The sequence below is a fragment of the Anas acuta genome, chromosome 5 (assembly GCF_963932015.1).
Source record: "Anas acuta chromosome 5, bAnaAcu1.1, whole genome shotgun sequence".
In the NCBI taxonomy this organism is placed as follows: Eukaryota; Metazoa; Chordata; class Aves; order Anseriformes; family Anatidae; genus Anas; species Anas acuta.
In genome coordinates this window covers 48401171-48428853 of record NC_088983.1, presented here as the reverse complement: position 1 = coordinate 48428853, position 27683 = coordinate 48401171, and the positions used below count along the sequence as shown (strand labels likewise).

General features: G+C 34.7%; 1 protein-coding gene across 7 annotated transcripts in view; it reads left to right on the top strand.

Moving 5' to 3' along the window:
• The window catches only part of LOC137857728 (golgin subfamily B member 1-like), a 51735-nt gene that overhangs the window by 13631 nt on the left and 10421 nt on the right, over positions 1–27683 (top strand). The window contains exons 6-21 of one of the 7 annotated variants that reach the window (XM_068684614.1): positions 393–560; positions 921–1106; positions 2666–2788; positions 2963–3076; positions 4768–5083; positions 5480–5589; positions 5964–6081; positions 6887–6978; positions 7938–8088; positions 11846–11955; positions 12826–12919; positions 13796–13926; positions 15407–15516; positions 15812–15980; positions 16336–16440; positions 16742–27424. In XM_068684614.1, coding sequence (XP_068540715.1) covers positions 393–560; positions 921–1106; positions 2666–2788; positions 2963–3076; positions 4768–5083; positions 5480–5589; positions 5964–6081; positions 6887–6978; positions 7938–8088; positions 11846–11955; positions 12826–12919; positions 13796–13926; positions 15407–15516; positions 15812–15980; positions 16336–16440; positions 16742–27424 — 12780 coding nt within the window. Of the gene's footprint in view, positions 1–392; positions 561–920; positions 1107–2665; positions 2789–2962; positions 3077–4767; positions 5084–5479; positions 5590–5963; positions 6082–6886; positions 6979–7937; positions 8089–8419; positions 9321–11845; positions 11956–12825; positions 12953–13792; positions 13927–15406; positions 15517–15811; positions 15981–16335; positions 16441–16741; positions 27425–27683 lie in introns of those variants that run through there. The other 6 variants (XM_068684613.1, XM_068684612.1, XM_068684611.1 and 3 more) reach the window with 6 other exon arrangements.

The following is a 27683-nucleotide window of genomic DNA, read 5'->3' as shown; positions in this document are numbered from 1 at the left end:
TAGTTTGAAGATAAATAGGAAAGGAAACACTGTATGAACTGTGTGGGTTAGTTATCTTTAAGTCTTCTATTTTGAATTAAAATGTTTTGCTTCAGTTTTGCTTGTTGCAAAAATAGCTAATGACAGGAAGAAATACAAAGAATGATTTTGTGTTACAGTTTGTAACAGTGATGTATTTTGTGGACGTTATTGTTGACTGGAAGGTGGCAGGAAAGTGAGTACTGCAGAATTTCAGAGGGAAACAGGCTCAGTCATTAAATGTTAGAGTTAAAATTGAACCGAATTATAAATATGATTGTAATTTTTTCTGTACCCTAAAATAGGTACTATGGTGGTGATGCAAACTGTGCTAGAGATACAGATTACATGTAGTGTTGTCTTTTCATTTTCAGAATGCTGAATTGGAGGCCCAGCGCTGTCGGGGGACTGAAATGGATGCCATGCTGGCAGAGAAAGAAAAAAAGTTAGCTGAAAGAGATGCCTATATCATTGATTTACAGATAGCCTGTGGATCAGGTGGTACTGCCAATGAAATACTCTTGCCCAATGAAGAATTGAAGGTATATTGTCATCTCAGATATAAAACCTCCACAGAGGTTTCAAAGAATTAAACAGTTCTGATGTTGTATGGTTGATCCTTCTCTGAAGCACAAATTACCAGCAGTTATTCATGTGACTACAATTTCTTCATTGATTATTTTCATTTATTTTAATATGTATATAATTATTTACTTTAGTCAGTAATAATACTGACTAAATAATAAGAGTTTTACTGACTTTTAAATCTGATGAGAAATTTCACTCAAATTAAAACCAAACCTGAGCTTCTAGTTTAATGTTGCTTGCCTGAGGGAGGGCTGGGTGGTGGGTATTTTTTCTGGGCCCATTCTTCTAATTTTCTAATGGTTTGCATTCTAAAGAATGAGCTGTCCATTAAAGAATCTTCACTGCAAAGCATGCAGATTCTTGTTCAGAACCTTACCAAGAAGGTTGGAGACAGTGAAGAAAAATGTAGCTTGTTCCAGGAACAGATTGAGAGTCTTAAAACTGTTCAGAGCAATGAAAGAGAACGTTTCCAAGAAATGGAAGCTGCATATATAGAAAATGTAAGTAAACACTCTAGAAATATTTACATTTGTTGGTGGAAGATATGGTATCTTGACTGTAGGATTGCTATTTCAATAAATGAGAAATGCCATTCTTAATTTTTAGTGATTCTTGAGTTAAGGTCTATATGGCGATCAGATGAAGTAAGAATAATGAAGTAGTCAGTAAGTAGATGGTTTGTACAGATAATTATTGAAAATGAAATTATTGTGCCAAGAAGAATTTTAAGGATGAGGATGATGTTTGTGCACAGAGGAGATAGTATGTAGTATGACATACTATGAGTGAAGTGAGTTGTGCAGCATTGTGGTTGAAGAACCTCCAAGCCTGTCTTCCTTTTGGCACTACACCTGAAGGTGCAAAAGTGCACGCGTGCAGTGGCTAGTAGTGTTTTGGGGTTATTTAACCATTCTTAGTGTAATGTAGCTGTTTGACGGACCACTTTCATTTGTGCTGTGAGCTAACTGATGCACTTCTTAGCAGGAGAGCATTGAAATACATTGTTTTCCTCCTAACTTTGAAAAATAGCTGGTGAAGTTTGGTATACATAATGGGGAACTATTCTAGAAGTTCGAGGCTGATTAACAGGCCAAGACAAACATCTTTTTTTTTAAATAACAATTAAAAAGGAAAAAAAGAAAAAGAAACACCACTTAAAAAGAAAAAAGAATCTAGGGAGCATGTTATCTGTTCTTTGATGTTGATAGCATATCACGATAAATCTGAGATTTAACTTCCAAGGGAGTTTCAGCACAACTGTAAGGAATTTAGATTTTAACGTGATGTGCTTGATCCCTCAGAATTTGTTCTACCATGTATGAAACTATTGATCTCCATATTTCCTATATTATTTGATGCCTGAGTTTATTTTATCTGGTACTTTTGATCCTGAATATTAGCATACCTGTTCAGTAGCACAACATTGCATGTTTTGATAGAAGAAATAAAGAAAAAGACAAACAGCTGAGACTGAAAGCCATTGTGGCTAGCACAATGTGATCACTGAAATACAAATCTGAGTAGGACTTTATGTGAAAAAAAACCTGCTTATCTTTAAAAAAAAAATCTTGAATTTTAATTCAAAATATCATTAGCAAGATTCCAAAAGATACATCTAGTTCTTATAAAAGTAAGATAGCTAACAAAGATGCTGGAAGAAGAATGCAAGTTCTTGAGTATGAAGAGGTGGCTAGGTTTCAAAGCTATTTGGGCTTATTTGATTTAAACCTGCTAGAAATTATTATGAACAGTGTAATCTTTTAGAAGAAAGAAGTATCAGAATGATAGCATCTAAAAAGGTGTAGATCTGTGGTGTTAAACAAAAATCAGCATTACAGGCCTTTTCATTTAAAGTTTGTTACTGTAGAATCGAGGCAAATTTCATGCAAGTTGGAGGTTTATGCACCACTGACTTCAGTAATCAGTCAGTGATTACTGTGTTTACTGGTAAGTGGAAGCAAGAATACATTATCTTGCTGTACCTTTATTTAGACAAGCCAGTGTACTTTTAATGTACCTTTGTGGACTGGTTTCATATTTACTTTCTTTGTGTTTTCAGGTACGTGTATTTCAAAATATAATCCAGGAAAAGGAAAAGGAATTGGAAGCACAGAGAAAAAAACATGAACAGGAGCTCTTTAAATTAGTTGCTAAATCTGATGCAAGTGCTGACCTAGAACAGGTATGTTGCTTTGGAAACTCGGTTGCTTGCTTTGACTTAGATAGTTGTGGTAGTTTAGAACTGCATCTGTGATGCAGTTCAGAAGTCTGGGTGGGAAACTAAACATAATACTTATTTTTTTTCCTCTGAAAATTTTAATCCCTTTATTGATAGCTTGAGTTTTTTTTTTCCTAGCTACTGAAGGCCTTGAAGCAGAAGCTCCATGAAAAGGAAGAAGTCATGCTAGGAAGGACTCAGGTGATAGATGTGCTGCAAAAAGAACTGGATGCCAAGGACCAGCAACTGAAAGTAAGAAATAGCATATATACACTGCTCAACTCATCAGGTCAATTACAAGTTTCAAAAGCAGTTTGTATCCAAAAGATAATTCTGCATAAAATACTTAGGTAGCACTCTGGGAGGTTTTGACGTGTGCTGGTAATGCAACTGTAATTGTGTGAACAGATACTAATTCCATTTCAATTCAGGAAATAAAGAAGTAAAGCCCGTGAAATATAAAACTGTCAATTCTCCTCCATAGTTTGTCTTGGTTCGTTTTGAGAACTTGTTATATAGGGAAGACTTTCTGCTATCGAAAGACTTCAGTTTCTCTAGTGAAGAGAATGGAGTGAGCTCCAAAACTGAGGCCCTTTTTTTTTTTTTTTCAAACGAGAATGTTTTGCTAGCATTGTGCCCTTTCTTTTGAAGTATTTTTACTGATTGCAAAATGCATAGCTAATCCAGGTTCATTGTGTTTAAGCATCTAGTGTGAATTGTGATTATAGCCTTTGAGTGCTGCTACTTCAGTTCAACAATGTAGGTAAAGGACATTGCAGTCTCTCAGAAAGGCTTTTGGGAATCTGCTGAAACAACCTGCTTGGGAAGTGTCAGGTACAACATTTCAGTCATCCTATTTACAAAAAAAAAATAAAAATAAATAAATCCACATACCCAAGAAGGTCTCCTGAATTTAAATCTATTGGAAATAGTTTCAACTATGTAACCAGGTAGACACACTATCCTGCTAAGGTAGTTAAGATCCTTAGCAAAAAATGTGTGATCCAAAAGCTATTGTCCTAGCTAAATTGGTGCTTCATTTGTCCTTCCCATTTGTCATACATTGAGCCTTATGCAGGGTTCTTTTTTGTTTTGTTTTGTTTTGTTGTTTTTCCCTGGGTTAGATGCATCTTGGAGGAAGATATGCTGCAACAACAGTCAGTACCTAGTGCTAGTGCACTGAGGGGACAGAAATGCACAGCTTGAGGGTAGGGCAAAGGGTGGATTGTGACAACATGAACGTAGAGCAGTTTAAATTGTAATGGAACCTCAGCCAAAGTATTAAAATAGCAGGAAGACTTCCTTTACATAAGCCATTTAATTGCATTTTGAAAATGTTGCCTCTGCTGTCTTGCACGGCTTCTTTACATAGACAGTTTATATTTCTCGGTTTATGTATCATTAACGAAGGCTTTTGCACAACAGGGCTAAGATGAGTGAACTGCTCCATTAGAGTCATCTGTAATCTTGCTCTTGTAGTATAACTAACGTGAGAGCACTGGCAGTAGAATAAGCGCTAACAGAAGACTAGTTAGCAAAAAGAACAGCTAGGTCACAGTTTGCCAGTTTTAATGGGTGTAGGTAACAACATCTGGATGGCATTGCAGTGAGCATTCTCAGTCCTTGATACCACTGTTAGAGAGATCTTACAAATATGTATTTAATATTCTGTAGAAGCAAGCCTGGATTTTTATTCCATTTTCAGCTATGGGAGAAGTAACATGTAGTTTTCACTCAAATAGCAATGCGATTTTGCTCAAGTTCCTATGTAAGCCTTGGAAAATCAGAGCTGAGTTTTTTGTACTAAAGCCAGGTGACCAACAGTAGCTCTGATTTCTGGTTATAATGTGTGGAAAAGTATGTAAGAATACAAATGCAGTATTTGACAGTCATACTAAAAATACATTTTATTAAAATAAAAAAAAAGTTCATTTTTTTAATAGGAGATAAATGAAAACCTGAAACGTCTTCAGTCTGAAAAAGAAAACCTTCAGTCTAAACTGGATGCAGAGAGACATGTCTTGAGAGCCCAGATAAAAGACATGATGGAGAAACACGTGCTTGAAATGACAAAAGTGAGGGAGAAGCATGATGCTGAACTGCATGAAATTCAAGAGAAACATGAAACTGAGCTGCAAGAAAAAGATCAGGCCCTGGTTCAGCTTAAGAAACAAGTGGAAGAATTAACTGTTGGTGGGCAGACAAAAGATGTTAGAGATCTGGAGTCTACAACTAAAGAGAAGATGGAAGAATTGGAAGGTATCCTATATAAACAGTTGTTACATATGAAAGGTTACTTTAGGCCATATCTTTATATATTTTATATATATTATATAATAAAGGTTATTTTAGGCCATACCTTTATATGATTTCATACCTGTTGCAAGTAGAACTTCATAAAATTCAATGGAAGAGTTATCAGCACAGTAATTAAAAAGTATCTGTGCTCAAATACTATAATAATGAGGGTTATGGGAATATCAAGATGATGATGTATGCTGTAACTTTCTCACCACGTTTCTTACTGCTAGTGTTTTTCTTCTTTGCATGCAGTTGTCTTCTATAAGTGTTACTGTCAGTTGCTAAAGGGATTAAATATAGATCTTGTAATGATAATCCTTCCGGGGTTTAAAATATTTATGTCTTGTTCCTTAGTACAACTGAAATTGAAAACAGAAGAGGCCACCAAATCTGAAGCTAAGTTTCTGAAAATGAAGGCTTGGTCCAAATCAAGAATCAAACAGCTGGAGGATGAACTGAAAAATGTGTGTATAACATTGTTTGACATTACAAACCTGTTTTTAAAGCTACTATGCTTGGAGATCTGACTGAGAAAAGTAAAGTGTGGGGTAAATAAAATATTAAAAGAATTTATTCAAAGTGCCTTTATATATAAAAATCGAATAAACATTAAATGTTGACACAGGAGGAAGTTCCAACAAAAAAAAGCACAAATTAGTGTTACTAGCATTCAGGAGTACAGTTGCCCCGAAACAGCTGGTGTATTGCACTTCCAAATAGTAGAAAAACAGCTACTCCAAATCTTACTAAAAATCAGAAATAAGTGGCATTTACTTTACTATGTTGTTAGTGTTTTGGTGCATTTGAAAAACTTACAAAAAGCTACTTTTTCTTTTAGTTTTCATCAAAGAATAATGATGTATCTGCCTTGAACAATCGTGTGTCAGAATTAGAAGCTGAAAAGGAAGAACTGCAGTCAAAACTTCAATCATTACATGAAATCAGAACTCAAAATGGTAAAAACAAACAAAAACCTACCCTGCTTGCAAAAAAAGAACCAAAAACCCATCTCTTTTATTTTTCTATTGCAGATGGTTCCAAATTAAAGAGACAAAGATAAATAGTCTTTCTTGTTTTAAATTTTCGTGGTTTTTTTTTTTTTAAAAAACAAAAAACATACTTGGAAATACCTTCATGCAACTTTTAGCAATAGCATACAGTTCTTAAGTCAGAGGTACAAGTCATCTTTTCCTTCTCTAAATCTACTTGTGCATAACAGTTCAGCCCTTGCTCTGTTTAGGTTTGGTAGAATATACCTAAACTTTTCCAGCAAGTGGAAAAGGTATCTTCTTAAGATAAAAAACGAGGACAAGATATTTGGAAAAATCTAATAGAGTATATATACAATGAACTTCCGAGAGCAGTGAGAATTATAAGAATAATCTCAAATATTTTTTTCTTGTGTGAGAATTTGAGGGATTTTTTTTTGCGTAAAACCTCAGATAGGCAATTATATTTAAAATAGAGTTCTATGAGAGATTTTTCTGTTTCACCTTGTAGTTTTTCTGACATCCTTTTAGTAAATGGAAAATGGTAGAATTTTCACTTCACTAGTCTATATTGTTAGCATGTTAGGTTTAAAACAGTCATCTCTATTTAACAACCAAGAAGTCAGTTTTGTGGGTAGGTGGACAACACAGACAAATACAGGTCTTCTAACTGAAATGAATTATCTGAATTTTCATTTTGAATCTTGTAAATTTTTGTTGATCTTCTATCAGTTTTGTGTCCTAATGAACCCAATTTATTATACTTTTGTAGAAGAATTGCTGACTAAGCTGGAAGTCTATGAAGAGCAGCAAAGGAAGTTGCAAGCTGATCTTGACCAAGTTACAAAGAGGGCAGCTTCACAGGTTAACTTTAAAATTGATTTGTATGAGTTGCTGATTAGCTCAAACAGTGCTTTAGAAAGCGTGCTAGCTGGGTCTTCTTGCTGAAAATTAATTTAGTGATTTGTGAAATTGAGGTGTCAGTAGTTGTTAAAATGGGTAACAGACTGAAAGGTTTGAATTAATTAAAGATTGTTTCCTCCTTATTTTTTCACATACTCTAATTTATATATTTCCAAACTGTTTACTGTCTACTTAGTTATATTTAACATGGGTTATCAAAGTGACTTTTTATTATTTTGTGTAAGGTCTGAATAGCTTTTAGAAGGAAATAAGAGCTGAAATCTTAACAAACATACAGGTTGAGATGACAAAGTGAGAAGAACCATAAAGCTATACTAAAAGACTTCTAGGTGAATTAACACTATGCATTAATCTTAGTACATGTTAAATAATTTTATGCAGACCTAGCAGTAGAGACAGTTTGAAAGGGGTTAATACGTGTTGCTAAAAGTATTTTTGAACTTTCGTGGAGTTTTTTTTTTTTTTTGGTAAATTTATAAAATAGTTTTTATTTTGATGGGAAGGCAAAAACATTCTTACTTATTCTACTCATGGATAAAAGTAATAGAGATTTGTTATCCTAAAGAAAGAAAAAAAGAAAGAAAATTGTTGTACTTTAAAACATTTCTAAGATGAAAATCTGCAAGAAAAATAATTTGTTTAAAAAGCCATTTTTTGTTTAAAAATATTTTAGCTTGAAAGTGCAACCAGCAGTAGCAGTTTTAATACTTTGCTAGGTGGTAAGGCTAGCTTTTTACACAGTCCATGATAATTATCTTTGTTTTCATATTTTTTATGTATGTTGAGTGTTAAATTACAGTGGATTGCTTTCTCTGTGAATGATTTGCCAAACTAAAAAGTCATTTACGTTTGCAGTAGGATTTGGTAAATACATTTTCATGCCCAGTTTCTCTTGTTAGGCCAGTGAATCAGGTAGTGTGGATGAACTGCAGAGTCACCTCTTGGAATGGCAAGAAAATGTACCAGAATCAGAGGAGTCCCGTGATCAAGTCAGAGAAGAGAAGTCTGCTATGGCCTTGAGAATGGCTCAGATTGAGGAGGAGAGAGAAGGTAAGATGTTCTACTCACGATTAAATTATTTTATATATATATATATATATATGTAGGATGCACACACACATCTCATGTATGTCTGCTGCACTTCAGACTGAATTGATAGTGTTCTACCATGACAAATTTCTGTAGTAATAAGATATAAATCGATTATATAAATTATGATTATATAATTACGATTTAGCTAGTAAAATTGCTTAAATTTGCAATTTTTGCTTTTTCTTATTTCCTTGATTCTTCTTTCATAAATTCATTTTTTGTATTATTTTTATGAGTAGATGTACTTTTTGTGTTTGCCATCTGAGTTGCTGCTCTGTAAGACTGCTTGAACTTGCTTCAAAAGGTTACCGTCCACACATGAATGACCAGTGATTAAAATAAGTTCACCATTGAAATATTAAAGCTGCCTGCTGTGAACAGGTAGTGAAGGTGTGGGGAACTGTAACGTTGCTTTGAATTTTGTGATGTAGGGTGGTGCTGTAGTAAAATGTACCTAAGACAAATTTTCTCATTACATATCATTTGAATATAACCAGTTGAATAACAGTAACTGGTAATGGTTTAGGGCTTGTTAGAAATGTTAAATTACCTACAAAAAATAACATTTCAAGTCATCTTAGGTTTTGTAATTTTCTAAATTAGTAATAAAACAGTTGATGATAAAGTGAAGCAGCTTCTTTTAAAACTTTAAAAGTCTGGGTAAACTTCAGATAGTTTTTGCTGCTTGTTTTCCAAGTCATTTAGTATTTCATTATAATTTTTGTCCCGTTAGTTAACAGTGTGGCAATTAATGGCACATTTTAATGTGCACAACCTACTGTCATAATTAATCCAGTTAGGTAATTTGAATCTTCTCTTTTTAATCTGCCATTTTCCATCTCCAAGATTAATTTGAAGGTTCAGTACATAAGCATAGAAATGTTTTAAGGATCACGTCTCATCTTTTTGAGGGGTTTACCATGTAATGCTTTGAACTGAAAGAGAATAATATTCCCTTCATTAAAACTACCTGTTACCTCATCTGTGGTTACTACAGATCCATGTGCAATATTAATAACAGTTGTAGAATTTCATCTGCGTCAGTCCTTGTTTAATTTTGCATTTTTCCCCTTGGGATAAGCATGACCTTTCTGTTTCTTTTTTTTTTTCTCCTGCCGTTACACCTGATGAGCCCTCAGCGTCCCTTCCCCCTCCACTCCTACCACCCTACACTGCGATTTGGTCAGCCAGTGAGAACATAGTTTCCCATCAGTTTTGTGCATGCAGGTTCCTGCAGCAATGGCAACTTGTAATATACTGTTGCTGATTTCTTCTGTTGATGCTTCTTTTGAGGAAATTGCCAACAGTACCTTATAAGATTTGCCATTGATGGTTTCTGGTTTTTAGCAGTACATGTAACAAATGCTGTCTTTTAACTTGATTTTTTCCCCTCTTGCAAAGCCTATTTATTCATTTATATTAACCAAATCTCTCTATTTTCCTTTGTAGTAATAGCTGACTCCATATTTACTCTGTAACCTTTTCTAGAGAAAAAATTCTTGGCTTGTTGCAATTGATTGTTACTAAGTAAGAATCAATTAATTTAGACACTCTTAATAGTACTCAAAATTCAGTAGTGTTTTTTAAAAAACAATTATATTCCCTCCCGTAAGTTGTAAAACTTTATTTGCATTAATACTAGTTATGGATATTTTAAGCAACCTAGAAACCACTACTCATTCCATCATAATCTATGGCAATTTGCCAAATAAAGCAATTGTCTGTTTTGAAATGAATGTGTGGAGAGCTACACAATCCTAGGGGATGACAGTGTTGACTGGTGCGTATAGATTCTGGCTTATTTCCTTTGAAAACCACTAATTATTGGGACATTTGATATGTGAATAGTAACACAAGAAAACGTAGGCACATTGTTAGTTAATTTGAATGCACTGTGTATCATAAAAAGTGTGTTCTGGAGAGTTTTTCAGTTTTTACATTAGGTATAATGTTTTTACATTAGATATAATGTAAAATGAAATGAAACACTCCCTAAACAACTGAAAAAGTTATAAAATATATTTATTCACTGATGTTAAAGCAATGCTGAATTTAACTGAAAATGATTTAACACTTGCCTGAGGGTTCTAAATCATTCTAAAGCTCTGATTTCTATACTGTCATTTTTCATGTGACAATGGTGATTTCATTCTTTCTTTCCTTATCAAAACCCAAAATAGTTGGTTTCCTAAAGAACAGTGTATTATTCATTCTGATTATGCTTAGAAACAAGCTACCTCAATTTCAACTTCAAGAAATTTAAATCTGTTTTCTCAAAGAAGGGGTCATTCTTATCTGGAATAATACCTGCTCTTTGAATTGTTTCACTGACCACAATGATATTTTTTGTAAACAAAGGTTTAAGGTGATCAGAATTTGGCATTTATTTTTATGGTTTTGAAGAAACATGTATAATGATTAAAAAAAAAACAAAACCAACAAACAGAGTCCATCCTTGAAGTTAAACAAAGGTTTGCAAAGTGAGTGCTGATAAAGTGACAGCGAAAGAAACCAAAATGTAATTAAAACCAAAAGCACAATCCAATTCAGCAGTCCTACTTAAAAGGGTCCTTAAAGTTTTCAACTTCTTTGCTTTAATCTTTTCTGACAGTTAAGTATGTCATTTTGAAATATTTCAGGAAGAACTTTGCTCCCATCTAATAGGTGTTACAGGGGTGTGCTTTAATGAAATTTGTGGTGTAAGTCGTCCTTGTACAACTCAGATGAAAGCTGAGCATTCCCAGTAGGGCTGAATCTACTAATAGTTTCTGGGTTTTACTTTGATGATGCATAGATAAAAGTTGTTTGAATTTTGCATGTTGCGAGAACAACTGGATTGATATGGCTAAATCAAAAGCCAAATTTGTGATTTTCTAATTTTCAGTTAAAATATGGAGCCACCTTTACTTTCATTTCTTTTCACTGGCTGTTCTGCTTTGTGTGCTTTGCATGAAACACCTGTTTCCTAATCTGTCTCCACAAATGTGTTTTGTCATATCACAAAACAGATGGGAATGTACTTAAAATGAAAAAGCATTTCTAACAACGAACCATACCTAAGCTTTCATATTCTGAGCTCACTCAGTGTGTTTATTTACAAATGATTCTGTATTTGTCTTTAAAAGAATGATATTAATGTATGATAAAATGGTTTGATGCCAGTTGCAGTGTAACACGTGCTTGTGACTTCCTTAAATTCTGGCTTTGTAGCTTTTACTAAAATTGAAGTTGAAATGGACATGTGTCATTTCCATAAAAATGAATGTCATTGTTCACATTACACAAACTACAGCTGTCTCAGCTGATGCCGTTATCATACAAATTAAGTGTCTTTAACCTGGTAATTTGAAAGGCCATATAATTTGGCATTTTAATTGGTTGGCTTTTTTTTTTTTTTTGGTATCAGCATAACGTCACCCTTTCCAGTCTCCTGTATAAAGACTTACTGAAGAAGTAAAGTTAGGCTTCAGTTTGCTTCTTATTAGTGAGATATGCAGACTTTATTCTTGTGTTCTACATAGTAATGTTGGAGGGAAATCACAAGGTGAATGCTATGGATTGCTTCTTTAATCTTATTCCTGTCAGTCATTCATAGGGACTTCAGCTTGTCCCTGGTCTCTTTTCATGTAGTAGTGTCTGATATAAATGTAATTGCTTTCCTGTGGCACAAAACTGATTGAGGATGACTGGTTCTTTCCTGGCTGCTCTGATCCAGCCATAGTCTCAGGGCAACAGGAGCTGGAGGAGGAACTGACCACAGCTCAAGGAATGGGCAGGCTGCAGCAGGCAAGAAGAAAAAGCAATCAGACCAGCAGGAAGGTTCAGGTGGGTTAAAATCTACGTGTCTATTTTTACCTGTATATTACTAAAAACATGGAAAGTACTATTACTTATATGATGCTTTACTCTTGTATATGTTAAGGACTTATGAACTTAGAATAGTTATGTAACTGAAGACTAGACAGATCTGGTGGTAAATTACATGTTTGTGTATGTAGCCAGAAGATGAGGAGCAATTCTCATGGCATCGCACCTCTCTGTTCCTTGAGTCTACTTAATTTTACATTGAAAAATAAGGAGCATCTCTCTGGAGTAATTCATGTGCTTGAAGCTAGGTATATGCTTAATATGTTGAGGCCATCTTTGTGTTAGATACGATCTTTATGAATTTCTTTGTCAGTGGAGCTTTATTAAATGGTTTGTCTGTCTGTTCATTCAGGCATACTTTTAGGTAGTTGGTGCTGTTGCTTGCAAGAACAAAATCTTTACCTTTTCTAAGCAGAATTAGGATGTCATTGTTTCAATAACATGCTGTTGGAAGTATAATTTTATGTTTAGTTAATTCCAATAATTTACCATGAGTTTCAGAGGACCCTATTAACTGTAGAAATCAGGGGACCAATTAAGGTATCCAAGCATAATTATGTTGGCCTTTCAGATGCCTGAGGGTGTCTTCAGAGGCCTGGCAGATACTGTACAAAACCTGTGGGGGACTCTGCTTCTCTGGAAATAGTAATTAGAAGCTGGACAGGTGTCCGTGGTGATCACATACACTTTGATTTATGCACCTGAATCACTTGCAGGGTTTTAGGACTTTTAACTGAAACTTCACTTCTTATAACAGTGCATATACATGTATTACCCTCGCTGCTTTACTTCTTTTAATTAAACTTCACCTTTATGTTTTGTGCATAGGAAGAGTACAGCTTTGATGGAAAACAGTGTTTTCAAGAAGCGTTGAATGTCACCTTGGATAGCACTGATTCAGCTGAAGGAGAAAATATGGGAGGTTGGTGGCCAGAGTACACTTCACCTAATGCAGGTGTGATAGAGACTAGACAGTTTATTAAAGCATGCACAGCATCTGTATTTTGTGTCTATTTTTGTTTTCAAATTCAACTAACAACCCATTTGTGGTGTATTCTAATCTTTGTTGAATTTTTTTGGCTTGCATTTTCTTCTGTTTCATTTTAAAGCATGTGCGTGCTGGATGAACTGCCTAGTTTTGGTTCAGAAGTAGAATATGAGTATGATTAAACGCTGGAATTTGTTGATCTGTGGTGCCCATGAAATATTCTATGTGGCAAGATGGTGTATTTTTAAGTTAAGAGTCTTGTTCCTGTGAGTGTGTTTCCAATCTATACAGCTGTTATGTTTGCAAAGCAGAATTGTATTCCACTGCTGCGTGCTTTTGCTTTAAAAATCAAATGGCTATTTTTTAGTGTAGATGTTTGTATATCTGTGGTAAAAGCTGCAAGTACATGTTATTGATAAAATGGAATAGATTTACTTGCAAGTTTTGATACAGACCAATTTACTTGTTTATTAAGATTGCTTAAGCTCTGATCCTGCAAGTACATTAACTGATGATTAAAGTAACATCAGTCACAGTATTAATTGAGCCACAATACTGATGAGAATATTTCTGCCAGGTTCTCTGAGTTCTTGAGCTATGCAACTTGATTTTATTTTTTGAATAATTAAGAGTACTTTTTTTATTTAGTTTTTAGACGTGCAAGGCTTCAAGCATTTCCACTGGAAATGGTTGAGATCTGATTGTGCCCCACAGTGGTGAGAATTGTGAATATGAAGGTGAACGTTTCTAGACTTCAGGAATTTTTTGTTGACCTTTCTTGAAATAATTTTTCCTCTTTGACTTAAGTAGGTTTACGGAGTGTAGTTGAAGAGTTGGAACTGGAAAGAAATCAACTACAGGAACAAATTCTGTTTCTAGAAGAGCGTTGTCAGGATTTGGAAGATAGATTGCAGCTTCAAGGTAGAATGGAGGCTCTTCAGGTAAGCTTTTGTATTCGTGTAAAAACTGTTGTTCTTAGGGGAATCATTTAGTTCTGTTTATATTACAATCATAGCCTACAATAAGACAAAAATGTCCGTTTGCAGCTAGCAAAAATTTCCAAAGCCTATTTTTTAGTTTATATTTATCTTGACAGAGTGTCTCTGCATGCTATATTATACTCTGAAGTTTAAGCCTGTTACTTCTATTCAGCAAAAGTAGAAGTCACCACAAAAAGAAACTTGTTTGGAAGAAAGCTTTGTTATTTGTTGTAGAAACATAGTAAAAGGCGTTATTATTTTCATTGTTCTCTGTAGGGAGCCTGTGTCAGAAGGTCAAGAATTAAATTTTGTTACTGATGTCATAAGTCTCTCTCTTCTTAAATCCCTCAAGCTTCATATAATTCACAGATTATATCTCACCTATATAATTTTACATATATAGTATTTATAATAAATATAAAATATTTTTAACTATTTATATTATAAAAATAATGAATGAAGGCCCACAAAGGAACAGTAACAAATCCTTTTATCAGATTTTTTTTTTTTTAATATTGCCTGGTAAGTTACTATTCTTGATACTTTCTAACCCTAGTTATCACAAAATGAGACAAATGGTCTCTTACTAAAACTCAGGCTTGTAGCATTCCTTATACTTCTTTAAGTTGCATCTATATATGTAAAAGAGTTTAATATTTTAAGATGCAAGACAACCTTATATTAATTCATACATGGGAATCTTGTAACAAAAACTTTCAATACAGGTAACGTTTGGTGTAGAGGAAGAAGGGCAGCTATTGAGGGCGGTACAGGTGTGTTCTGCCTCCTTCAGAATGCTAGCTTATTTTCATTAGAGGTGACAAGTTTGCCATGTTTGTCCTATTTGCTGTTGGTTCTGGATATGTGTTCTACTTTTGTTTTTTGGTTGCTTTTAGATTTTTTTGTGGATTTGTTCTTGAATTGGTGCAGTGTATCTGTCTAGAATAGGAGATCAACTGTGTGAATGAAGCTTGCTTTCTTTTTCTTCACAGTTCCTCGTATGCTAATCTGTATCTTACAGATTTTTTGCATTCCTTCAGCCTGAAAAAATATGCCAAATAATTGGAAATTTAGTATTGTTCTCAAACCAATGAGGAAAGTATTTTTTTCAGAGCAGTAGGATAAGTTAAGATAAGTAAGCTGCCTTAACACAGTGTGTGTGTGTGTGTGTGTTTTGGTTTGCATATGAAGCAATGATCCTTGAGTTCATGCATCACTGAAGGCGGTATTTCTGGAAGGTGGGTTGCATCTACCTGAACTCGTGTCATTAGTGTTGTATTTTGCACTGATATACGCTCTCAGTCTCTCATATAAGCTAACAGTCTCTCTTACTGTGTAGGACATAAATCTCCTAATGACTCAGATTTTCAGGAATCTAGTTCTCTTACACTATTCTGGACATTTGTACACAATAATCCTCTTGATTATTGTTTTGTTGCAGAATGAGAATGAACGTTTGCAAGCTCAACTCACCCAATTACGCAACCAACAAATTCGAGATGCTGAAAAGCATCAAATGCTGATCTCTGGCTTGAATGAGCAGCTAAAAGGGTAAAATAAAAATTCTTTATAGCTCCATACAGGATTAGTGTTCTTTGCTGTAAGATTAAACTTCTAACGGGCAAGAATTATATTCTGTTAAAACGTGAAATTGAGTTACTTAATTCTTGCTTCTCTTTACAGTCATGATGTTTTTGGACTTGGTAGTTTAAATGGAAAGTGTAGAAATGATTATTATTTTAGGAACCTAGTTTTGGGGGGTTAATAAACCTTTAGAAAGCTTAAAGAAAACTTTCTTTTCAAAATGGAATTTGATTATCAAAGGTCTGTGTATGTATTTTCTTAGATTAAGTGACAGAAATAGCTTCCTTGAAACTTCACTTGGAGAAAAAGAACAGAAGCTGCTAAACATGACAGAAAAACTAGAACAAATTGAAACTTTGACAAAACTGCTTCAAGAAAAGGATCTGCTGAGCAAAGAGCTTGGTGAAAAGTTTGTGCATACTGAACAAAAGGTAAGTTAAAGTTATTAAATACTATTTACTTTAGTAGAACTGGTGAGCATTTGTCATAACTTTTAATTTGCATCCCAGAAACAATATTGCTGTTTTCCTACCCAAAGACTTTGGTTGTCTTGTTTCAGTTTTGTTCACATCATGTAATTACTTTGTGTAAAGCTGGGTATAAGGACTTCTTAGACCCAGCCCAGAGCTTTACATGAAAGTGTTGCTGTTTTATTGGGGTCATATGTTGTCTGTGTTAGTTTCAATGTATACAGTCCACTTAGGCTTAGTAGTATAACTCTAGTGTCATGTTATTAGTACAATTCTATATGCTTCTATGATGTTGATTTCTATTTTTAATACTAAGCTGAATGAAGTCTTAAAGAAATGCAACGTGTATGAAGTGGAGAACACTGAGCAGAAAACAATCATCAGTGATCTAACAGAAAAAGTTGCTACACTGAAGGAAAAGGTAACTCATTAAAATGATGAAATTTTCTGTTAATTTGACATGGTCCATTTAGATGTCAGCAAAATAAAAAAAAAGCATTAGTTGCTTCAAATTTCACACACTGACCTTCCTGTATGCTTAAACAATCTAAAATATAACATCGTGATCTTGTGACTGTACAGTTGGGTAGGTAATTAGATTAAGGGTCAAGTGTGAGAGATGGATTAGTTTAAGCAATAGGTCTGCATATGGAGTGTGTCTTCCATTTGCCTTCAAACATATGCTTGAAGTATTATTGTAACACTCTTTTCTTAATATTTAGACTTTGAAACAAGACGGCATGGTGGAATCGATGCAGCTAGATCTGGAGCAGACAAATGAAGAGCTTGACAAACTGAATACAAGCCATTTAGAGGAAAGATCTCAACTAATTCAAGATCTCCAGAAACGCGAAAGAGAAATTGATAATCTTAAAGAATCACTGGCAGAAAAAGAGAGGGAAATATCCGCCTTATCTTTGAATATGACAGAATATTCTGAACAGGTTGTTATCCTGAAGCAGCAAGTGCAGTGCAAAGAGGAAGAAATAAGAGGGATGGAAGAAGCTTTATCAAAGGCTGAAAGGGAAGCTCATTTACTGAAAGAAGTACAAACAGCTGATGTCAGAGATGCAAGTGTGAAGATATCTGTCCTTTCTGAGCAGAGTAATACAATGAGACTAGAGCTAGAAAGAGTTAGAGTTGAGAATGAAGCTAAAACCAAAGAAAATGAGGAATTAATAAGACAAATCAGTGAGAACAGCATTACAATTAAGGATCTTCGTTCAGAGATCAACGCCAGCAACGTTACATATCATAACAACCTTATGGAGTGTGAGTCACAAATTACTTTACTGAAAGAACAAATTAGCAAATCATCTGAAAAGCTACAAGAAACTGAGAATAAACAAAGAAAAGAAACTGAATATTTGAAATCTCAGATTGAGGAAAGCAACACACTAAAAGAAAAATGGAACAGTTTGCTTAAAGAGAAAGAGAATAAAGAACAGACGCTTGAAAACGAGTTAAAATCAATTAAAGATTTATACAACAAACTAGTTTTGGAAGATGCTAAAAAAGATGAAGAGTTAGCTCAGTTGTGTCAGAAGCTTACAGAACATACTGAACATCAGGAAACAATTAAAAAAGAATTACAAGAGAAACAAGAGATCATTATTTCATTAGATAAGAAGCTTGGATTTTTGGAGCAACAAAATGAAGAGACTAAACTTAAATTAACTGGAGATCTGAAAGCCAAAGAGACATGTTGCAAAGAGCTTAATAACCAATTAAGTGAAATACATAAACAAATTAACAAGATGGAAATAGAGACACAAGAGAAAGCTTCAGCTAATAAGCAATTGCAGGCAGATCTTGAGGGGAAAGAAGAAGAACTGGCAGAGCAAATAAAAGCAAATGAACAACTGAAAAAAAGTATAGATCTAGTGGAAAAAGAGAAGCAACAGTTAATCAGTGAAAATGAGAATTTGTCCAAACTCCTGGATGTAAAAGAGTGTGAATTGTTAAAGAAAATCCAGGCTGTGGCAGAAATAGAGAACAAGTTATCTGTTAGCACTGCCGAGTACCAAAAAACTGTTTCTGTGCTAAATTGTGATAAAAACACTCTGGCAAAAGAGATTGAACAACTTTCAGTACTTGCAGAGCAAAAAGAAAATTCAGTTGCAGAACAGCTGCAGAAGAAAACAAAGGAATGTAATGTATTAGCTGATCAATTGTTTGAAAGCAAGGAACAGGCACAACAGTTGCATGAACAAATGCAATCACTTCTCATTCAACTGAAGGATGCCAAAGACAATGAGATAAAGAAAGAAGAAATGATAAATAGTAAGTTATCTGAATGCGGTACCCTAATCCAAGAGCTCAGCCATAGTAAGGAAAAGAATTTACTACTGCAGGAACAAGTTCAAAGCTTAACTTTGGATATTGAAGCTAAGAGCAGGTGTCTAGAAGAAAAAATCCTTCAAAATGATTCATTACATAAGGAAATGGAAGACAGTAAATTTTATGTTGTGGAGTTGCAGGATGAGATTAAAAATCTTAAGGAAGAAAAAACAAAGTTATCTCAGTGGGTAGAGGAAAGAAACCTGACTGTAAAAAGTCAGGGTTCAGAACTCGAGAAACTTCATAAGCAAGTTTCAGACAAAATTGAAGAAAGCAGAGCGTTAAATAATCAGCTACAGCTATTAAGCAAAGAAGTGTCTGCGCTTAAGAATGAAAAGGAGGACCTTTCAAACTTACTGAGCGAGAAGTCACGTGAATTTGAAGTTCTTCAGTCACAGTTGGTGCAGCAGCAGTCTGAAGTTACTTCAGCAAGGCAACAAGCACACACAGCAGCTCTAGAAAATGAAAAATTGAAAGTAGACATTGAAACAGTAAATGCTATGGCAATGAAAAAGTCAGATGAAGTAGCTGCTTTAACTTCACACTTGTCCCAACAAAGTCATAATATTTTGGCTCTGAAGGACCAAATTGATGGCCTAGTGATTGAGAAAGAAGACTTAAGAACTGTCTTAGAAGAAAAAGAAACTCTAATTTCTGAAAAAGATGTTTTGATACAGCAAATGAAAGATAGTAAAATGGCAGGAGAAGGGCAATATTTGCAAATTGTTTCAGATCTGCAAAACCAAATACAAACCCTAGGTTTTGAAACCAGTCAGCTTAGGCAAGCAATGCAGGAAAAAGAAAATGAATGTAAGAGACAAGCCCAAGAATTAAAGTTATTAAAAGATAAATCTGAAGAGTCTGATGTACTTAGGGTTCAACTGTCTGAGAATATGGAGGTTATTTCTGACCTTCAATATCAGCTTAGAAATGTGACAGAAAAAACAGCACAGTTAAATGATTCAATTACACAGAAGGATGAATCTTTAAAACAAAAGTCAGATGAGTATGTCAGTTTAAAAGCACATCTTTCTGATGTACAGGAATCATCTGTTTTGCAGCAGAAGCAGTTAGAGCTTTTAACCTCAGAAGCAGAACAATTAAAAGCACTTGTTTCAGAAAAAGATTCAACTGTCAATAGTATGTCATTGTTTAGTGAGAGTTTAAAGATGCAAATTCAAGAAAAAGAGAATGAATGTGAGGTATTAAAGAAACAGGTGGTGGAGCTGGAGGATGTGAAATTGAATTTACAAAAAGAGTTACAACATCAGAAGAACGTAATAATTGAGATGGACCGTTCATTGTTAGAAAAGGAATCATCTCTTGTAGAAAATGAAAGTCTCCTCAAAACTCTGAAGGAGAAAGCAAAGAAAGATGAAGAGAATATAAATTTAATTTCCCAACTCACAAGTCAGGTACACGACCTAACACAAGAACTACAAAAATCTAAAGAACTAGTCCATGAGAAAGAGAATGCTTTGGTTTCTCTTCAGGAAAAAATTGAAGCACAGTATGAACTAAAAACTGAGTTCAATGCAGCTCTTAATAAAAAAGAAGAAGTTATTGCTGGACTGCTTAATTCTGTGAAGGAGAAAGATACAAGTATACAGTTGGCAGATAGCAACATTAATATTCTTTCTAGCGAGATTGCGGTTCTCAGAGAAGAATTAGAGAAAAGTGATGCAGCCATGAAAAATCTTACTAAGGAATTTCAGGAAAAAAATGAAGACTTTAATAATAATCAGAAAAAAATCAATTCTTTGACAGTTGAGCTTGAGACTGTAAAAAATGAATACCAAAAAGCACTAGACCAAATAAGTACATGGGAACAAGATTTACAGCAAAAAGAATTGGCTGTGGAGTCCCTGCGTGTGACGTGCAGTGAACAGGCAGATAACATAGAATGTTTAAAGTTAGAGCTGACGAATGTAAATTCCAAGTCATCTCAAGACAGCCACGACAATGCGCTTTTAATAGGTAATCTGCAAAGCCAGGTAGAATCTTTACAGAAAGAAAAAAATACGTTACAAGAAGATGCTGATAAACTGATGGCTGAAAACACACAGCTTACTGCATCTCAAAATCATTTGCAAAAGAAATTGGAAGAGCTTCAAGAAATTAATGAAAAACTAGAAACCAGTGAGAATTATTCAAGAATGCAGATAGATGCTGTCAAACTGCAGATGAAGACTGAAAAAGAGAAGTTACAGATGCAGGTTAGTGCGAAGGGTGAAGAACTTTCTAAGTTAGAACTTAAATTTAAAACTCTAGAACAAAATCTACTTGAGTCAGAAAACAAATGGGTGACAGAACTCGATAGGGCAACTTTACAAAATAAAAATCTTACTGAGCATTTGAGCAGCTTAGAAAGTGAAATGAAATCAAAGGATAACAAAATCCAGTCTTTACAGCAAGAGCTGGATCTTTCCAAAGAGGAATTAACTCAAACCCTATCTCCATTACTTAATAGTAAGCTTTTGTATAAAGAAGAGAATGCACAGACTTCAGATTCCCAACTGCAGCTAACTGATAGTAAAATTCAGTTGGAAAAATTCTCCACTCTGATAACTACTATTTTGAGCAAAGAAGCAGAAGGAGAACAATTGCAACTGATTCTTTTAGAAAAACAGAAGGAAATAGATATCATAAAAGATGAATTAAAAAGCATGCGATTACTTGAGAAAGAGAAGGAGTTGCTGCAGAGTGATATTGAAAAGATGAAGGGCACCTATGAATCTGAAATTGAATGCCTATCACAAGAAATGGTCACTGTCAAGGAAACATTATGTAAGCAACAGTCTCTTTTGAAAGAAAGAGAGGAATCATTTGCAGAAATGAACAAGCAGGTTGAATTTCTTCAGGACAAAATAAATAAATCAGAAGAAATAGTAAGAACCAGTCAAGAAAAATTGCATGTTGAAGGTAAAAAAGTAGCAAGTTTTCTTGAAGAAATGGGAAGAAAAGACCAACTTATAGAAAACTTAACTTCACAGGTAAATCAGCAAAAGGATTTAATTTCTGGTCTAAGCCAGCAGCTGAAAGAAAAGGACTGCTCTGTTGCCCAGGTCATGGAATCATTGTCAAATGAAATGCTGAATTTTTCAGAAGAGAGGAATACATTAAATCGCAAGCTGCAGGATCTGGAAGCTGTTCATAATAGTTCTGTAGAAGAACTAAATAGAGTACTGCAGGAACTTGGGGATTGTAAGAGAGAACTGGAATGTAGTCAGGTTATGTTAAGCGATACAGAAGCTGTTGTTAAAGATTTAATGAAAGAAAAAGGGGAGATGCAGTTTAATCTTGAGAAACTTGGCAAGGAAAAAGAGAATCTGAAAAAGAAACTTCAAGCAGCACTGATAGTAAGAAGGGATCTAATGCAAAAAGTTGGAAAACTAGAAAAGAGTGGACAGGAAGAAATAGAAAAAGAGCAAAAAAAATCAGAGGAGTTGTTGAAGAAAGTTACTGAGTTAACAGACAAGCTGAAACTAGTTGAAGTACAAAATAATGATTTTGAGTCTAATCTTGGAACTTTGAAGCAAGAACTTTTAGAAAAAGATGCCAAAATAAGTGATTTAAATGAAATGTTGTCTGCAAAGGCCTCTCATTTAGAGCAACTTGAGACCAGTATTGCAGGACTAACTGATGTTATTGCTGAAAAACAAAATATATGTGAACAGAACCTAAAATCTTTAGAAGAAAAGGACTGCATGCTTGCTCACCTACAATCTGTGCTTGATGAAAAAGTATGTGCATATGAAGAGGAACGTTCTCAGCTCTTTATAGCTCTTGAAAAGGTGAAGTCTGAAGTTCAGAGGGAAGAATTATTGAAAAATTACAATTCTGAAGAGACCAATTTAAGTGCTGGGGACCATAAGAAATGTTTGGACTCCAACAGTGAAATTAATATTATGAATCGATTAAAAAAGGAAAAAGAAACCTTACAGGGGGAGCTTTTGGGAAAATGTGAAGAAACTGATGTGAAGAGTTTGGAATCAGAAAAATCAAGAAGCAAGGTTCAGACTGCATCCTTGAAAGAGTCAGAAAACGTAGTAGCTTCAGTAACAAGGAAAGAGACTGAATTAGAAGAACTAAGAAGTAATTATGCAAAGCTTCAGGAAGAAACAGAAATGCTAAAGGAAGAGTTGAGAAAAATATTAGTTGAATTTGTTGGGGAAAGAGAAGAAACTCTTAAAGTTGACTTAAACTCTGTAGGACAGAAGGAACAATACCAGGAGCAATGTAAGGACAGTTTGTTGGAGGACTTAAAGCAGCTAAAGAAAAAGCTGAAAGCATATGCGGCTGAAGTTGTAGACATTAAGGCAATACTTGAACATGTCAATAATGAGAAAGAAACACTTATTAAAAAAAATGAAGAGGATTACAAGATGAGTCAGGAGAAAATGCAGAGATTGAGAATGAAAGCTAAGAAGGAGGTTGCAGAAAAGAATGAGGAAATAGAAGCATTGCATTCTTCACTTAAGGATTTCAGAGAGAAACTTGATCTGGAAAAGGAATTATTAAAGGAAGCTATAAAGGAGGGCCAAGAAGAAGCCCACCGTTATAAAGCGGCTTTGGAAGAAATGAAGAGCGAAAAAGAAGAGCTTCTCAGTCGTATAGAGAAGTCCGATTTGGAGCTAATTAATATGAAAAGTGAGGTAAACCATTTCAGTGAAGAAAACGAAAAGCTTCTGAGAGAGCTATGTATACTACATGAGAAGGCTGAGACAAGTAGTCCTGTGGTGTCATGCAAAGAGTTTAAGGAAGAAAATGATACTGAAAAGGAACGGAGAGAGTTCTGTTTAGAAAGTAATTCGCTTCAAGGAAAATTGCAAAGTAAAAGCACTTGTTTTCAACTATCAGAGACTGATTACTCTGGGAAAACTAAACTGAAAGAAACAACGGAATATCAAATCCAGAAAGAAATGCAAATAGGTCAAGAGCCACTGGTAAAAACTGTAAATGTAAATAATTCTAAACCACAAGAGCAAAGAACTACAGCAGAGGAGAAGCCTAGAGAAGACCGCCTTCAGAGAAAATTACAAGCAGCTTTAATATCACGGAAAGAGGCCCTGAGAGAAAATAGATGTCTAAAAGACCAGATTGATAAGCTGATATTAGAAAGGGAGGAACTGGTGAACAAGACAGGTACACTTGAACAATTGTTGTTAGAGGTTGGTAGAGAAAAGCAAAGTTCGAATACTGTTTCTCCAGTATCTGAAGAGGAGAGCCTTGTTTCTGAAAATGCTAGACTGTTGACTGAAAATGAAAACCTCACTGCTGCATGTGAAAGTCTTAAATCTACCATGGAGACTATAGTTCAGGAAAAAGAGGCCTTCTCTTTCCAGCTAAATACCTTAAAAGATTCTCAGACAGTTGAATTAACAGGATGGAAGGCTAAACATAGTGAATTAAAGCAAGAGTATGAATCGCTCCTTCAGGCTTACGAGAATATCAGTAGTAAAATAGCAGATATGAGGCAAGTTATTGATGCCACTAGAAAAGAGAAGCAAGAGGCTATTCAAAGACTCAGAGAAGGAGAATCTGAGAAGGAGGCTCTTGAGAAGCGTTTTCAAAACCTCATTGATGAAAATAAAGTTATTAAGGATCAACTGAAACAACTCAGTGAATCCAAGAAATCGGAAGTTGATGAATTACAAAGTAAAGCAAAAAGGCAGATACGTGAGCAAGAGGCGAGGATAGAAGAACACAAGGATCGTCTTCAGGAGCTCACTCAGCAGAATCATCAGCTAACAGAGGAAAACGAGCAGCTGAAGCAAACTTCTGAATGTTTAAAGCAGACTTTAGAGAATATTCAGAATGAGAATGACATTCTCCATAATAACATCAGTGTAACTAAAGCAGCTCTGGAAGACCTTCAAGGTCAAATGGAAACATACCAAAATGATATGCAATCTAAAATGACTGATGCATTGTATGAGAATGAATCGTTGTTAAAGGACATTAACATGTTAAAGGATAAACTCTCTGAAAAAGAACAAGATGTGCTTGTCCTAGAACAAGAAAGAAAATTAATTTCAGAAAAAGTGAAAGAAACTGAAAAATCTTTGGATTATAAAAATCATTGTATCACAAAGCTGGACATGGAATGTAAAAGTCTTAACCAAGAAATTGTTAGTCTAAATGAAAAAGTTAAGATTTTAGAGGATGATAAATGTCTGTTACAAGAGGAATTAGAAAATGTACAAGAAAGTTCTTACAAAGTAAAGAATGAGAGAGAATTTCTTGAAACAGAATTGCTTAATCACATTAAAAAAATTGATCATCTTACTGATAGAGTGAAATCAGTACAGATGCAGAATAACTTGCTGTTACAGCAACTGGAAGACTTAAAGGCAGAAAAATGTAACGTGATTAGAGAAAAAGAAGAACAGCAGTTACACCTTGTAAAAGTGTTTGAAGAGAAGGTGAAATGTGCCCAGAGAGATAATAGTGGAAGTAAAAACAAAACAAAAGAATTACAAGAACTCTTAAAGGAGAAACAGCAAGAGATCAACCATTTGCAAAAGGATTCTATAAAACTCCAGGAGTTGATCCTGGATTTAGAAAGATCTGTGAAACTGTCACAGTCAAAAAGTGAGAAATTTGAAAAGGACTTAACTAATATGTCGGAAAAGCTTGCCAAATCAAATGAAGAAATAAACCATCTCAATGAAAAGCTTTCTTCACAGGTGAGCTTGTTGGATCAGTCAAAGAATGAAGTGGACAGGCTTACAGCCGAGAATCTAAATTGGAGAAAAGAACTTAAGAAGAAAGAAGATGAACTACAAATCCAAAAGAGAGAACATGTGACAGAATTGGAACTTAATCTTCAACAATCAAAATCGGTTCACAAAAGAGAGTTTTTGAACCTGGAGGAAAGACATAGTGCCCTTCAGAGAGAAAAAGACAGGGCAGTTAGTGAGATTCATGCATTGCAAGAGGAAGTTAACTTTAAGGATTCTCAAAACAAGAAACTTCAGGCAGATTTGAATGCAGCTTTGGCACGATTAGCTGCTTTTGCAAAGTGTATGTCCTCTCTTCAAAATGACCGGGATAGGGTAATCACGGAAATGAAGACCTGGGAAATGCAGTTCAAAGAGGCCATCCAAAGTAAAGAGAAACAGATAGAAGACAGTAATAAAAGGATAATGACTTTACAAGATGAACTGAAAGACAAAATGACTCAGATTCAAGAACTGAATATCAAATATTCTGTAGTAGAGGAAACAAAGGATGAACTGTACTTGAGGCAAAAATCTGCTGATACACAACGGCATGAAGAGCTCTGCAAAATAAAAGAAGAGAATACCTCTTTTTTTAACAGGCAGCAAGAATTGGAAAGTGCTCTTCAGTCAAAAGAAGAAGCTTTGCAAGCACTCCTTAAAGAAAATAATTCTCTTAATCATCTCATAGAGAATAGTAAAAGTGCAGGAAGAGAGATAAAAGCACTGGAAAGTAATTTTACAAGACAAGAACAAGAATTGCAACAGCTTCTAGCTGAAAAGGAAAAAATTAATGCTGAATTGGAAAAGCAGATTACCATTTCTGAGCAAATGAAAATCATGCTAAATAATAAAGATAAAGAAATTTCTTTACTTATTTCTTCAAAAGGTGATGAAATTTCTGACTATCTGGTTCAGGTACAGACGCAACATAGAGAACAGATCAAAGAATATGAACTTCAGTTAAGGTCTCTGCAGAGGGAGAGAGAACAATCTGAGGAGTCCTGTCAGAGGATGGAAAATGAACTAAGAAATCTCCAGATGAAAGCAGATAAAGCAGATCAAGATAAGGCTGCAATTGCCAGTGAAATAGATGCTTTTAAAAGATCAATGTCATCTCTTCAGAATGATCGGGATGATCTTTTTTCTAAATACAAAGAGTTGGAACATCTTCACCAAAATGTCTTACATGAGCGGGACAGTCTTATAGTTGGCAATGCAAGTGAAAATAATGCTTTGAAACAAGAATTAAGGATACTTCTCAATCAGATAGATGATCTTCATTCTGAAAATGCAATGTTAAGTGCACAGCTAATTAAGTATAGGGAAGATCTTAACCAAGTTTTATCTCTGAAAGATCATCAACTGAAAGACTTACTTAAACAGAAATTGGATTTTATTAAAGGCCTTGAAAAAGAAAAATACGATCTTCAAAAGCAAATAAAAGACATGCAACTATCCAATCAACTGCAAACAGACACTGCTATATCTCTGGAACATGAAAATAAAAAATTAGTGTCTAAAGTAAATGATTTAGAATCTTTAATTGTATCATTAAACAAGGAGAAACTTGTTTCTGAATCTGGAGAGAAATTGTTAACTAGTGGTAGTGTTCAGAAAAACGAATGTGTATCTGATGGACTGTATGGAGCAAAACTTCAGAAGAGGATTCAGGAAGTCCAGAAATCAGTAGGCAGAAATGCAGATGGGGAATACAGTAAGACTCTTTTGACACCTGAGCATGGAGATGAACCTGATGCTTTAACGGAGGTGATACTAGAAATTCAATCTCAGAATAGAGAGCTGAGATCCCAAAATGAGGCCTTTGGGAAAGCAATGACTGCTCTACAAAATGACAGAGATAGGATAATAGAGGACTTAAAGATACTTCAGAGCAAATACACATCAGAACTCAAGTCCGAAAAAAAGAAAGGAGACGAACTTGAAGCTGAATTGGATTCCTTTAAATCACATCTTGTCAGTATGCTCAAAGAAAATGGTCTTCTGAATAAGGTGCATTTTGATGCTGCAAATAAGGTTACACTTCATCAGATTGGTGATGAAATTGAAAATCTCTGTAGGACATTAGTCACCCATGAGTTGGAGATTAGCAGACTGTCATCTGAGTGTGGGAATTATGTTCACCAGATTGAAGCGTTTTCCAAGGCTATGGCCAGTCTTCAGGATGACCGAGACAAATTGCTGCAGGAACTCAGCAAACAGAAGGTAGTTTCTGAAACTAAACAGGGAACAGCTTCGTTTCCCATTGCTTGCAACAGCATCGGTGAGATAAATTCTTTTAAAAGTAATTTGGATAGGCCTCAGATCAATTGGGAAAGATTGGTAAGTTTTAAATAGCTACATCAGTGTGTGTTTTTTTTAATACTTAGAGACATTATGGATTCTGAAGTTTAACGTCAAGATTTATGCAAGTGCCAAGAAAGCATAGTATGACTAGAGAAGACATGCTCACAATTTTGATAGTTAAGGTAGTTATCCTGTTAAAGAAGAGCAAATGGGAAAAAAAACAAACAAACAAAAAACCATAATTCTGTTCTAGAATTCTAACACTAATAGAGCTTCAAGCACATATTTTTCATTC